Genomic DNA, 14,118 nt, shown 5'->3' with positions numbered 1-14,118 from the left:
TACACATAACTATGACTTCAGACCGCATTTCCCACCATTGGGCACCAGTATCCTGATTTATAAAATAAGGGAGTTGATTCTCCTGAGGTTCTATGGCTCTACATGGCTAAAGTGTGAAACTGATAAAATACTCTTAATGCCAAGTAGATTCTAACTTTCTCTGAAGCAATAAGGCATACTTTTAGAAAAAATGAGCTTTGAGGATCTTCAGCTTGCTTAAAAGAAACCTCCACACAGAGTATTTCCTACAGTTTATTTGTCTCCATCCTCCTCTAGCACCCCTGTAAATGTGGCCTTCCTCACTAGGTGCTGGGTAATTAGAGAAGCTTCCCCATTAAGTCACAGTCATGTATATTGGAGATAGACGAGAGCCTCAAAAGAGAAAGAGAGTTTGGAGATGTAAATATGAGACCTATAGTATCTTCCCTGAGCAAAACCAAAGGGAATAATAAATGACTAAAGACCAGTGAAAATAAAGTAAAATTGATGCTGAGTTATATAACACCGGAATGAAGCTAATTCAATACCTTTAATTAAAAAATAGCATGCTTGGTTTCACCCAGAGTCAGTCAGAATTTCTCCAGGAAATTAAATTTAAAAACAAGCAAGAGAACAAACAAATACACAACAAAAACTTCTCAAATATATATATATAATTGAGATAAAAATCTATTTTGTGTGCGTGTGTGTGTGTATAGTTGAGTATCTATAAATCTTTATTTTTTCCTCTGTGACATACAGGTGTAGTTTTGTCAAGAGGAATGTCATGGGAATGAAAAAAAAAGTATGCTTTTTGGATTGCTTCTTATTTGTCAAAATATTAGAGACAATTTGCATTTTAAATTGAGGAATAATTGGTTTTATTATTGAATATGTTATGAAGCTCAATGTATTGGTTAATAGTGTAAAAGACTCATTGTAACTAGTACAAGATTTTTTATAAGAGACCCTTTGATCTTCGGCAGGACATTTTACCTCTTCGGGTGTCATTTTCTTCATCTGTAAAATAAAGGGCTCAGTCTATGCTAAATGACCAATACAGTTTCTTCTAACTCCAACGTTCTATAGGTTTTGGTAGGAAATAGAAAATCTATGTGTGCAAGCATGCTCATGCGTCTGCTTTGAACACTTTCACAAAACAGTCAAATCTTTACAAAGTTAGACTTCTTTTCTGAAGGAAGGAGCATATTTTTATGCACAACTATCTTCTTGTTTGTTACAGTTACTTTCTGGAGACTGTGGTTCAGAACAACGTCCCTGGTCTCTGTAAGATCTTCAATCTTGAAATAAAATTACATTCATGATAAGGTTTTCATTGAGCCAGAAATGTGAAACAATGCATTTTTAAAAGATGTTCACCAACAAGGACTAATTTCTATCCTAATTACTTCTCCTCCCCATTACAACCCCACCTCTTCCAAGAAAAGAATTTGGTTTGGCTCTCAATTGCCAGGAAATGCTATTAATCACAATCTCCTATTCCCTGATAATATTATTTTATTGAGGTTGTATTGAGCTATACCATTACTAAAAGCAACAAATACAAAAGTGTGCTTTCTCTTTCTCTCTCTCTCTTTCTCACTCTGTCTCCCTCCCCCTCTTGCACTTGTGCATGCCCTATTTCTTTCACTCTTGTCCTCAAATGCAGGACTCCATTTAAAAGGAAATTATTGGGGGAAATAACAGGGGACAGAGGGGGTAATTCAGTCCTTGGCTGACCTTACCTAGCCTATCGTTTCCACTAAGTACAGAAACACGACAATTTCTATGTGAACTATAGTTGTAAAACTACAATGTGATTAAGAATATTATTGTCGCAGTCTATCAAAGAGCCACAGTACGTGATTTTGCTCCACACTATCTATTTTTAAGCTATAAAATCAATTGCAACTCTTCTCAGTTTTTCAAGGTGTTCTTTCTTTCTTCATTGACTATGAAGAGACATTTTAATAAATTTTAATGTTTTCCACCCAAGTCGAATGTAGAACTTAAAATTATTTCTTCTAATTCTGGCTATGCTAACTTAACCTTGGAAATATGAATGGTTTCTTCAATGTATTTCTGAAAAAGTCAACATTATGATTACTGAGTTATTAAATTGCCAGGGCTTTGGCAATATTAAAATATCTCTGCCTCTGTTTCTCTCTGTCTCTCTCTCTCCTTGTTTCAGTTTGCTACTCAAAATAAATACTCAAAGATTATTTACTGTAATTATCCAATTGAATTATATAATTTTATTTCTCAAAATAAAATGTTAGGTGAAATTTACATATATATATCTTACCTAAAATTATTTTTTGTACATCTATAAAATGAATTTTTAACATACATGTGGTAAAAATTTATTTTCTTTATATATATATGTGTGTTTATGAAGAAATCTAGACAAAAATACAACATATAGGTCTTGGTAGTCTTTGGGCAGTTAGAATTCTTTCTTATCCATTTAAATTTTCTTTCTCATCCACTTAAAATGGTTTCATGTAATGAGCAGATACTGATGTTGTAACTGAAAAAATGTATTAAACTAAAATTAGTCTTTCATGGATGGAATTGAGCATGGTGAAAATAGTGGTGATAAAACAGATTGCTATGCTGAAAGTCTCATGAAACTCTTTTTCATTACATGCTAACTCATTAAACTCAGGAAAGCTGAGGAAACCCAGAAGAACTGTACTCTGATGCAGGCAGGACTGCCAGCTGTGCCATAATAGGTTATCTTTCACATCCATCAAAAATCTATTGATCATTTAATAACTGCTCCTCGATTAGGGTGGTTCTTCCAGTGGGAATCCAACTCCTTTAGTTTTCCCTTTTTCCTAATTTTGAGGCATGAAACTTTATAGGAGATTTTGATTCCATGCCCAATCCTACATCTCACCTTACAGCCTCTTTGTTGGTAATGACCTTGCTTTCATCATGCTTTGCCATGCCAGTCAGCCCATTCTCATCCTAAAGTGCCTAAAGAAACATAAACTCCTAACAGGTCTTCTGTTTCTCTGCTCTCCTTTCTTCCATTCATTTCACACATGCCCACCCAATTTATCCTTTTAAAATGTTACTTTAAATATATGACTCATATGCTGAAATCTCTTTAGGGAGTCTCTCTGACATGAGAAGAAAACCCACACCCTTTAGCCTAGAATTCAAAGCTCTTGGACAGCTTTGGCTGCCCCAAGTCCCCTAATACAGCCTCTGCTAAACCAGAATAGCCCACTGAATAAATGGCCTTGAACTTCAACACTATCAAGTGCTGGCTCTTCCTGTTTCTTCTGCCTGGAATCACTTACCTTGCGGTTTCTACCAGTCTGACTCCTATAAAGCCAAGTTTAGATTCCACACTTCAGATGCTCTTGGCCCACTCAACCCCTAAGATAACTCCCCCTTTGCTAAAGTCCTGTCCTACCAACTCGGTTGGAATGTACTTTATGCTACTTGACTTTTTTAGTGAACATGGATGCTTCCTCCCAGCTAAATGGTAACTGCCTCAAGACTGAGGGTTATATTTTATCTTTGGTATTTTAAACTAAAACTATGCCTCTTCAGGAATCCCTTAAGAAGTGCCACACAGTAAGTATTTTTTAATTAAGTGAAACTTTAACCATCATGTTTTCTAAGCATTTTGGAAAACATGCAAAAGTATAACACTCCCCATTTTTCTTTTTAGTAAGTGTTTAACGATAAGTAAGTAATATTTGAGTTAACCATTATGAAAACCACAAAAGTAAGTTTACCTTTTGCTCAACTTCCTGTTTCTGAAAATGTCCTTTTCTCATTGAGTATGTTTAGCTAGAGCATTTAAAAAGTTTGTCCAAAACACACAATCATGGCTTGCCTTTAGCAGAAATAATGTGTGTTCCTGCTTCTCTTTGTAAATAATTGAATTTGCCTCTGCAGTTCAAGAAGATCACGATTTCTTTTTGTGTGTGAAACTGACTTGCTTCTGTTTTCTCCTTATGTGCAGCAGACTATAAGGCAGAAGAAACCCTGTGCAATTGGGATATGGTGAGTAGGGAGGATAATAGAAGAGATTGACATGACTTCCATAGAAGAGTTATTTTTAAGTATAGAGAATGCCTGTCTATCCCCATGCTGAAAGAGCCTTTAGAAAATATTACCAGGATTGAAAGGCGGTGGGGGCAATTCCCATCACCTGGGATAGCCGTGCCAGTCGGCGGAGTGTTGCTGCCACCTGCTGCATGCAAAGAGCCATGGAGGGGCTGTCGCCTGGGTCTTGCAGCTACAGGACACCCGATGTGAAAGCATTCAGTTAATATTCTGTGGCCACGCATCTGAAATTGTTATGCTCTCAGAACCTGGTTGGGTCCCAAAGCAAAATTAGCTAAATCTGATGGCTTCAGGCCATAGAATTTTCTATATATAAGAATCATGAACTAAGCCCTGAACAATACCCAGAGGACAGATTTGTCATATAGCCACTAAATGCATGGCTCAGGTAGCCCAGCCCCAATGAGAGGCAAGAATTCTGCTGAAAGTAAGTCTGTAGCACTGGAAAATAAACAACCATTTCCATGTTTCTGAGTTTACAGACTTTTTTGGAACAATTACTTCACTTTAATACAATAATAGATAGGAGAAGTCTAAATACCCCAAAGAGGGTATTGTTCTTAGAGAATTCGATAAATGTAGATTTGCATTGGTTTCTATTAGGTAAATTCCTCTTAATATGAAAAATGGAACGAGATCATAGAATCCCTTCTCTGGGCTTGTAATGTGTCCCGATTTAATAGGGATGCCAACGTGCAAATCAGGATCTTCGTAGTGCATCTCCAGGACTGTTTCTGCTGCTATGCTTCATAATTTTGATTTACCAGAATTTCCAGGGGCAATGGGAAGAGATGTAGCTACCCAGAGCAGTTATGTCTCTTCCTGCCCCTCTATCAAGGACTTTGAGTTCCCCAGCCTTCCCTGGAAAATCACTGTCAGCACCACCTGACCCAATATCCCCAGTGACCTGAAACTCATGGGAAGTTGGGAAGGGGCGATAATAAAGGTTTGGGGAGCACTGGACTAGGCAAGAAGTAACTACCTCTTCTAAATTCTGCAAGAAATCATTAGCTGAGGAATACTGAATAAGTATGGCAATTACCATGGCAAGTATTTGTGGTGGTGGTATAGGGGGTGGTATGGAAATCCAGGAAGACAGTAGCTGTTATTTATTTACATGACAATCTCTCTTCTCCCATTTAAATTTAATCTCCTGAATGGCAAAAGCATTTCCTTGTGTCTTAGCATCGTCCATATTCCCCACAAGTCCTTGCATGGAGAGATTGGTGTATAGATGATAACAACCTGACCAAAATTATCTGCACCTCACCTGAAAAGAATTCCCATCTCAGGATTGCAATTGGCCTTTTCATTTGTCTTTGGTCTTCCTAGGTGGTACCTATATCCTAGTAATGAGATTAGGGTCACAGTATATTTTAATCATGCATACGGTATGTATGAAGACACACATGTTTATTTGTAGTTATTCTTTGTCCATCAAACTTACGGTAGTCTTCAGCCTAATGCTTGTTTTCTTAATGTTGGAGGGTGATGACAGCCTATTTTATCTCAGGCTGAAAAACTAATACAATTAAATCAATCAGAGAATCATAACAGGGAATAGTCATCATGTTCTTCTACGAATAACCAGACATTTTTACCAAGGGGTCACTTTCCTGAAACTTGTTTGCGGTTCTCTGTAAATAGAAGTAACTAGGCAGATGTTATAAGCCTAATAGCTCACTGAGGGGGGAATTCTCTGCCTTTGGATTCTGATTATTACTGCCTTGCTTTGGCTTAGGCACGGATAAGCTCTTCCGTGGTGAGCAAAAATGGCCTCCAGCCAACCCGGTGGGAGACCTCCCTATCTGACTTCCAACCTTCCCAGACGAAGGGTAGAAAAGTAGCCCTCGCTCCTCCACTCCCAGGAAATGTGCATTTCCCTGCAAGAGGAGAGACAATAACAGTTGGTTTGATAGCTGACACTATTCCCTGTTACTTTTCAGATTTTATTAAAATTAAACGTGTTAATTCTTTGTTCTTTCACCCCAGGGCAATTCTGGAAAGAAAACATATCTTAAGATTGAACAGAAAAACTATTATGAAAGACACCAAGCTCACATTTGTTAAATGACTTTGTGCTCTTGAAAAGAAATGTATAAAAAGCACATTGCCAACTGCTCTGCGTGATATCCTTTGTTTAGATTTTAGACGCTGCTTGACTGACACAGAGATCCTGAATAAGAGACTCTTTGGATACTGAAAAGTCTTTTAAAGAAGGTGATATACAGATTTCAGAGAACAATTTCAACCTTGTTCTATTGAAGGTTATACTCAGTCCTGAACCACATTACTTTCCTGTCTACGTTTCATTTCCTGGGGGCTTGCCAAGTGATAAACAGACCCAGGCGTGTGCGGTAGATTTGGGTTTTTTTAGCACGAAGTGGGTGGCTGGGGTTTGCTTGAAAACATCAATTGACTTGTTTTGATCATCAAGTGATCATTACGGAAATGCTGGTGTAAGGTATTCAGAAGACAATGGAGAAAAAATGGAAATACTGTGCTGTCTATTACATCATCCAGATACATTTCGTCAAGGGTAAGACTTCCAGTTGTCCCTTCTTGTCGGATGGGCCACTTTAGGGGCGGATGGGGCCTCTGTTCATTTAAAATGCCTTGTGACTGCTGCTGAAATTGATCACCAAAGGACAAATCATTACTACGGGTTTCAGTTACGTATTTCAGTGGCAGGTATAGGAGAGATGCTAGAATCTAGAAATGATTATTAATGCACACTAAAAATAAGAAGGGAATGGGTCGTTTGTGCCACTGCTCTGAGGCATTTTCACCCATTTCCTTTCTAACAGGATCTCTGGAGTAATTGGGAAATTGTGTTTCTTGGAAATGAAATGCTCTCCAAATGGTAGTCAAAACAACTGCGGAAAAATTAAAAATCACAAAGCCGTCAACGCTCAGAGATCCTTGCTTCACTTTTTTCTCTCTCAAGTACTCTTTTTCTTTTGGATATAACAAGTATTTCTCCTCCAAATACTAAGGTCTTTGGGAGTTGAATGCACGTTGAATTTTAATGAGGTATGTGTAGGTAGGAACCTGGGAGACAAAGTGGAATCCTTATGACAGTAGGAACAAGAGCCTAATGGGCCTATTTAAAAATAGAAGGAAGATTAGTTCTGTATTCCACAGTATGAGAGTATTATCGTAAGCCTGAGTGTCTGAAGAATTAACTGTGCTTTTCAGATATAGCTATGAAAATATTAAGGAGAATCTCTAAATCAAAGGAGATTTGGAATATAATGCTGTAGATAGGATCAGAGCCATATTTTCAGGCAAAGGACAGCTCACAAGAAGTTACATTAAACTGTACTAACCTCTGCCTACCAAACTTTTGCATCCACAGAAGTATGATAATTCCCATTTGTCAAGTACTTTTTACTTTTAAGAGCCTTGTTTCTTCTCAGTTGCTTGTCGTCTTTTTATCTTTTCCTTTTGTGAGCTTCAGTGGTACTTGTCACAATAATATATATCATTTCTGTAGCAGGATTCCATGTTAATTCTAAAACTGAGGGCAACACTATTGAAGGCATGTCACAGTCTCAATGCTTACCACATTTTAAGTGTCCTGTATCACTTGGTCAGACTGCTAATGGGAAAGAGACTCTACTTATGTCTAGTATTTCAGACCATCAATTAGAGGTGATACTAAGTGGAGCCTCTACCTAAGGTTAGATGAGGTCCTTTCAATCCTTATATATTGAAAGTGAAATTTCTTACTCTAATCAACTGAATTTGGGAGGCAGTTTGGGGGTTATGTGGAAGGAAAATAAAATAAAATAAGTAATAATAAAGTTTAAAATAATAAACATAACATAGGTAATAGTTAACATTAAGTATAGGTTACTTAGAAGTTATACGTAGGCTAAGAAATTTAAGTAGCCCCTCCCAGCATTGCTAACAAGTTGCAGCTGCGAGCTTACCTCAACCTTCCAAGCTTATTGCCTGCCTCCAGACCCCCCTCTATGTTTCTGTAACTCCTGTTTTACCTCACCCCACCTCTGTCCAGCTTTAAGGTTGACTGGTCAAGATAGCTAAATCGTAAGTTTGCTCAGAATTGTCACGAGTTAAATAATTTACTGTCTTTGCCTGAAACCTGTATCCTGCCTTGTTTTCCCACCTCAAATGACATATAAACAAGCCTGCTTTCTCTGTCAGAGTCAGCAGCCATTTTGGGCGTGAGTCTGCTGTGGGCCTGGATGCCCAAATTAAATAAAGTTCTTTTTGGTCTCCAAAGGTCTCTTTGTCTTCCTTGGCTGGAGTTTTACTGCGACAGTTATGAGGGTTATAGAAAGACACAAACTCTCGGTAACTGAATTCATTCTTTTACTGGAGGTGTGACTTTTTTTGTTTTGTTTTGTTTTTTGTTTTTTGAGATGGAGTCTCGCTCAGTTGCCAGGCTGGAGTGCAGTGGCATGATCTTGGCTCACTGCAACCTCTGCCTCCCAGGTTCAAGTGATTCTCCTGCCTCAGCCTCCCAAGTAGCTGGGGCTACAGGCATGCGCCACCACGCCCAGCTAATTTTTGTATTTTTAGTAGAGACGGGGTTTCGCCATGTTGGCCAGGATGGTCTGGTTCTCTTGACCTCGTGCTCTGTCCGCCTCGGCCTCCCAAAGTGCTGGGATTAGGGATGTGAGCCACTGCACCAGGCCTGGAGGTGTGACTGTGAGCATACCCTGTTTCATCTCTCTGTGCGCCAGTTTCTTCCTTGATAAAAAAGGGTTAACAACATCACTTACGGCGTGTGGGGGGGATTAAACAAGATAACATATGAAAGGCCCTTGTAAACATGTATTTTTCAAATAAATTCCTATACACATATCATTTATTTTTGCAGTTTCAGAAAGCATCACGTGTGTATTATATTCAGCTGTTGTTTTATAACCCAAAAAGCCAATTATATTAAACGTAAGAAGAATTGTCTGCTAGTATGCTTCAATTTTCAAATAGGCTTGATTGTATTCACAGGTAGTTAGAAACCTTCAATTATATTTTGGTCAGACCAACACATAGATAAATATTTAGAAGTCAGTAATTTCCTCTAGCTTGTCTACGTAAATGCCTCCTCATTTATATTGTCTCATGCGTCTCTATCTGAGTCAGACACAAGCTCTACTCTACTCCTAAAGCAGTCAGGGAAAAATTTCCTCAGTTTCTCCCCTCACCTTACTGAAGAGACTAGGGTTTTTAATTAAGAGTCATTCTATGTGAATTATTTAAACTCAAAGCTCACGTTCTTCCTTTTCAGGAGTTTGGGGAAAACCATTCAACACAGAAGAAAACATTTATGCTACACTTGGCTCTGATGTCAACCTGACCTGCCAAACACAGGCGAAAGGCTTCTTGGTGCAGATGCAATGGTCCAAGGTCACCGATAAGGCAGACCTGATTGCTCTTTATCATCCCCAATACGGCTTCCACTGTGCCTATGGGAGTCCCTGTGAGTCACTGGTGACCTTCACACAAACTCCTGAGAATGGGTCAAAATGGACTCTGCACTTAAGGAATATGTCTTCTTCCGTCAGTGGAAGGTACGAGTGTATGCTTACTCTGTATCCAGAGGGCATGCAGACTAAAATCTACAACCTTCTCATTCAGACACACGGTAAGCATAACTGGAAGACGGATGGAAGCACATGCTTTCACTCAGCTCCCTTCTCATTCAACAAATGTACCTTGTAAGAAAAGCAGGGTTAGGCATGGTGCTCAGCATACAAAGGCTGAGCAGAAAGAGCCACTGTCTGATAAGGGAGACAGGAAGTGACCACAGCATTTAAGCAAATAAGTGTAACCTTGCAGCAGTGATAAGCGTCAATAATAAAGACTGTAACAGTCTTGTGAAGGAGCACATCACAGAGGCCATTGAAATTGTCCTTGAGAAATTAACACCATAGCTTAAGTCTAAAGAATGAATAGACATTAACACAATTTAGGGGGTGGGGCTGAGGCAGAGTGGAATTGTGAATAATCCCAGAGAGAGAAAAGAGCTTGCATGAAGCTCTGTGGAGTGTTTGAAGGAATGGGAAAATGCCAACGGGACAGCAGTACTGCGATTAAAGGATAAGGCAGGTAAGGACCAGATCATGTTGGACCTGGTCAGATTCCCTTTTAAAAGGTTTCTATTTTGATCTCAAAACCATGAGAAGACATAGAAGCATTTCCAACAAAAGGATGGCATGACATTTATAGGCTGATTGTATTTGTGTTGTTAAAAAAAAAATCATACTGACTTTCCCGTGAAAATGAGGTGAAGATGGACAAGAACAAGCAGGTAGAGACAACTCAGGAGACCATCTCAGTAGCCCAGAAAAGAGAGAGTGGTAGTTCAGGTAGATACAGAAGGAAAGGGGCACATTTTGTGCATTGGGCATAAAACAGATATGATCATAGAGTGAATATAAGATAAGGGCAGTATGAGTGAAGGAGAGAAAGAAGTTGCAGGTGACAACTGGGTATCTGGCATGCACACCTGAATGGTGGTGCTATTCACTGTGAGGGAAGATTTGTGGGTGAATTTATGAAAGTGGTTCTGGGTATACAACATTTAGTCTAGGGCAGGTAAAGGGGCAAAGGAGGCTGCTCGCCATGCAGCATTCACACCAACATACTCTGGAGGCCTGCATTTAGAAGCGGGAATCCTAGATTTAAGTTCTAGCTCCTTTCTGAATAGACATAAATTTGACTTGGGGCCTATCGTGTAAATTCTCTGAGCCTATTTGGAAAATGATTATAATAATGCCTGCTCTAAATTACCTGGCCCTAAAGTAAATGATTTTCATTTCTGCTAATGGAAAACAATGAAAGTGAAAGCCAACAAATGCAAAATGCACTGGCAGTGGACTAGTTCTGTCTCAGGGCAAAGTGACCTGGTAATATAACAAAAAAAAAAAAAATAACTCGTGAAGATCATATTAAAGGGGACATAGAGCTGCCCAGAACAAGCAACAGATATGGATTTATTACCTCCTCTCCATGTCTTATAATTTACTTGCTCTAAAAATATGCTGTTGGAACAGTCCACCTATAGGCCAAGGTCCTATCAACTACTATCTTACAATGCCCAATTCCCTTGCTGTTTTCCAGAAAGCACACTACACACACACTTCGTTCAATTAAGGATGGAGTGGAGTGGGATTGAAGTAAAGAGAAATGGAAGACCTACGTAGAACACTGTTTAGCTACACATACTTTGATTCAGGTAGCCTGTATTTGAACATTGGCTCTATCACTTACTATACATTTCATCATTCCCAAGTTGTTTCAAGTTTTTTACATAACAAATATGGATAATTATAGTACTTTCTTTATAGGTATCACTAGCTTGATGATTAAATGAGATAATCTGTGTAATGCACTTAAATGTATAGTTCCTGCTAAAGGATAAGAGTTTGGCAAATGGTAGTTTTCAATTAAGAGTAGTATTAATTATATTGAGCAAATTCTGTTTCTCAGTTCTGATTACATATGAGCCCTGCTTCTTCTCTTTATATATTGACCTCATTTGGAACCCAGTAAGACATTTGCCATGTAATATTAGCACAAGTACACGTTGACCTTGGCTTCATACATAGATTTTTTGGTACATTCTGCCTGAACCAGTGAACAATACTCTTGCCTCACTGAGGACTTAGTGTTTCCTTCATTGAGACTTGGCAACATGGATTGATGTAACTTTTATAGGAAATAGAATATGTGATGCCACAAAATGAAGACAGCAATGGAGAACAGATAGTATATTATCCAGAAAGGAGAATGGTGTTGCCTTTAAAGAAAATGAATTTCTTAGAATAAAGAGAACCAAAGGAGGTAAGCTTGTAGCTACTAAAAACTGCAGATCACTGGAGAGGCAGACACCATATCTATACTTTTTGTGGTTGGAAAATTTCCAGTCTTCTGACCGTAACTTTGCTGCTGTCATCTGAATCAGATGAAAAGCAATGGCCTCAGTGTTAGAGAAATGGTTCTGGTATTGTGTTTCTGGGTACAAAGGGAGTAAAATAGAAAAGAGCAAAACAGAAGGGGGAAACAAATCCTTCACCACAGAGTGACCAAAAATGTTAGCCTGGTGTGGAGCTACAGAGTAGGCAGCTGACTAAAAGGAGGCAATTGCCATCTGAGAGCTCTGTCAAGTTCACAACCAATAGCATATTTCCTTTTTACCCTTTACTCTTTCAATCTTCTCTTGCTTCTTCTCCTCTTACTTATACAGTTTTCCTCTTAGGCCCCTGTGCAATCTTTAAGTTTACAAGCTAGTTGGGTAAGCAAAACACACCTGAAGTGCAAACACTTATGTAGTACATAAACAAATGCAAATTGAAGTGGTGCATAAGAACCTAATTTGAAAATGCTGAGGGACTTGAGGTGTTTGGGTTGATCATCTCTTCCTGTTTCTTTTCCGTTGCCGTTTGAATCATTCTCTCATGTCTGCTCACAATACAGTGTGTGTCTAAATCCTGTTCCCATGTTCCCCAAGGGCCTAGATGTGAAAGGATTCTGTTCTCTTTTCACAATATTTTGTCTCTGTGTGTGTCTCAGTGCTCTGAGGCTGTGGACAAGAGTGGAAATATAATAAGAAGTGTGGGGTTTGCCTCTTTTCCACTTTCACTTGACAGGGTTTCCTCCTAGGTTAGGAGCTTTTGAGTCACTCCAAGAAATGCAGTTCTCTGAGTTAAGCCTTGGATTGTCATAATCTAGATTTCATTCATTTGAATGCTACTGGATCCCATAATGCTTCAGACTGTAAGATTTTGGTGCATTTTAAAATTTGGAGTTATTAAGATCAGTTATAAGAGTATAACATGGCTTTAATTTACTAGTTCACAGTGAATGCCTTGGTGGGACCTTAATGTTATTGGAAGCAGTAGTAGCAGTGAGAGTGGTTGAAGAAGTCATGGTCCTGGAAGTTGTAGTAATAGTAGCAATAAAATTTTGATTGTATAATGTTGATAAGCTTGGTCTAAAGCATGTTATTATCCTGTCTAGTTTGTATTGAGCCTGAATGCTGGCTCTTCTTAAATTCCTGTATTTAGTCTTTATCCAACAAGTGTTTTTGAGTGCTTACAGTGCTGGGCACCAGGCACAGGGTAGGCATATATGCATAACTGTGCCTTCATGAATCACAACATTCAATAGGAAGAAGTTGACATTCATCAAGCAAACAAATACCAAATTGCAACAGTGAGAAGTGCTCCAGAAGTGAGGAAGTAGACAGTGTATGAGAGGGTATAATAGGAAAATCAGAAAAGACTTTCTTTCCTCTTTCCTTTTCTTTGTCCTTTCCTTTCCCCCTTCCTTTCATTTCCCTCTCCACTCCTCTACCCTCTCTTCCTCTCCCCTCCCCTCTCCTTTCCTTTCCTTTGGAAGTGCTGCTTCAACTGGAGTTAACCAAGTGAACACAGAGCTTTACAAAGAACAGGACATGCAAAGGCTCTATGGTGAAAGGAAGTTACAGCAACTGGGTAGGCAGGGGAGATTTTAAAAGGTATTATGGCTCGAGCAGAGGGATTACAGGTGAGACAGTTGAAGATAAGTTTAGAAAGATTGATTAGTCCAATTAAGGAGTTTTGTCTTCATCCTAAGAGCTGTGGGAACTAATTGAAAGGTGGTTGTTTTGTGTGATTTTTTTTTTGTTTTGCATTTCAAAAATGCACCTTTGTGGCTCAAGTGTGGAGAATGAATTGAAGAAGGCAGAGAGGACAGTGTGGATCAGTTAGAAGACAACAGCAGAAAGCTGCATGAGAGATGCTGGTACCATTAAGTACAGTGGCAATGAACTAGAAAGAGAGGAATGTTTAGATTAGAAACTTGTGTAGGAGATTCTCCCCACAGGATCAGTGGTGGATTGCCTATGTGAAGGGAGGAATAAAAAGCAGTGTCAAGGATGATGCTTTAATTTCCAATATGTGACACAGAAAAAATAGGGGAACATTGTATTAGGGAACACTGGAATATGATCAGATTATGCAGAAATTATTTTGCATTTCATTTTCTACATGTTGAGTTAGGCATGAAGTTGTGATATACAGAAGATATTAGGTA

General features: G+C 38.8%; 1 protein-coding gene across 1 annotated transcript in view; it reads left to right on the top strand.

Moving 5' to 3' along the window:
• Positions 1-6,433: 6,433 nt before the first annotated feature.
• The window catches only part of CD96 (CD96 molecule), a 108,684-nt gene continuing 100,999 nt past the window's right edge, over positions 6,434-14,118 (top strand). The window contains 2 exon segments of the mRNA XM_065539216.2: positions 6,434-6,607; positions 9,329-9,685. Of these exon segments, the coding sequence (XP_065395288.1) occupies positions 6,547-6,607; positions 9,329-9,685 (418 nt within the window). The 5' untranslated portion in view covers positions 6,434-6,546.

The sequence above is a fragment of the Macaca fascicularis genome, chromosome 2, assembly GCF_037993035.2.
Source record: "Macaca fascicularis isolate 582-1 chromosome 2, T2T-MFA8v1.1".
In the NCBI taxonomy this organism is placed as follows: Eukaryota; Metazoa; Chordata; class Mammalia; order Primates; family Cercopithecidae; genus Macaca; species Macaca fascicularis.
The sequence above is the reverse complement of the archived record's forward strand: the minus strand, read 5'-3'. Positions and strand labels throughout refer to the sequence as shown.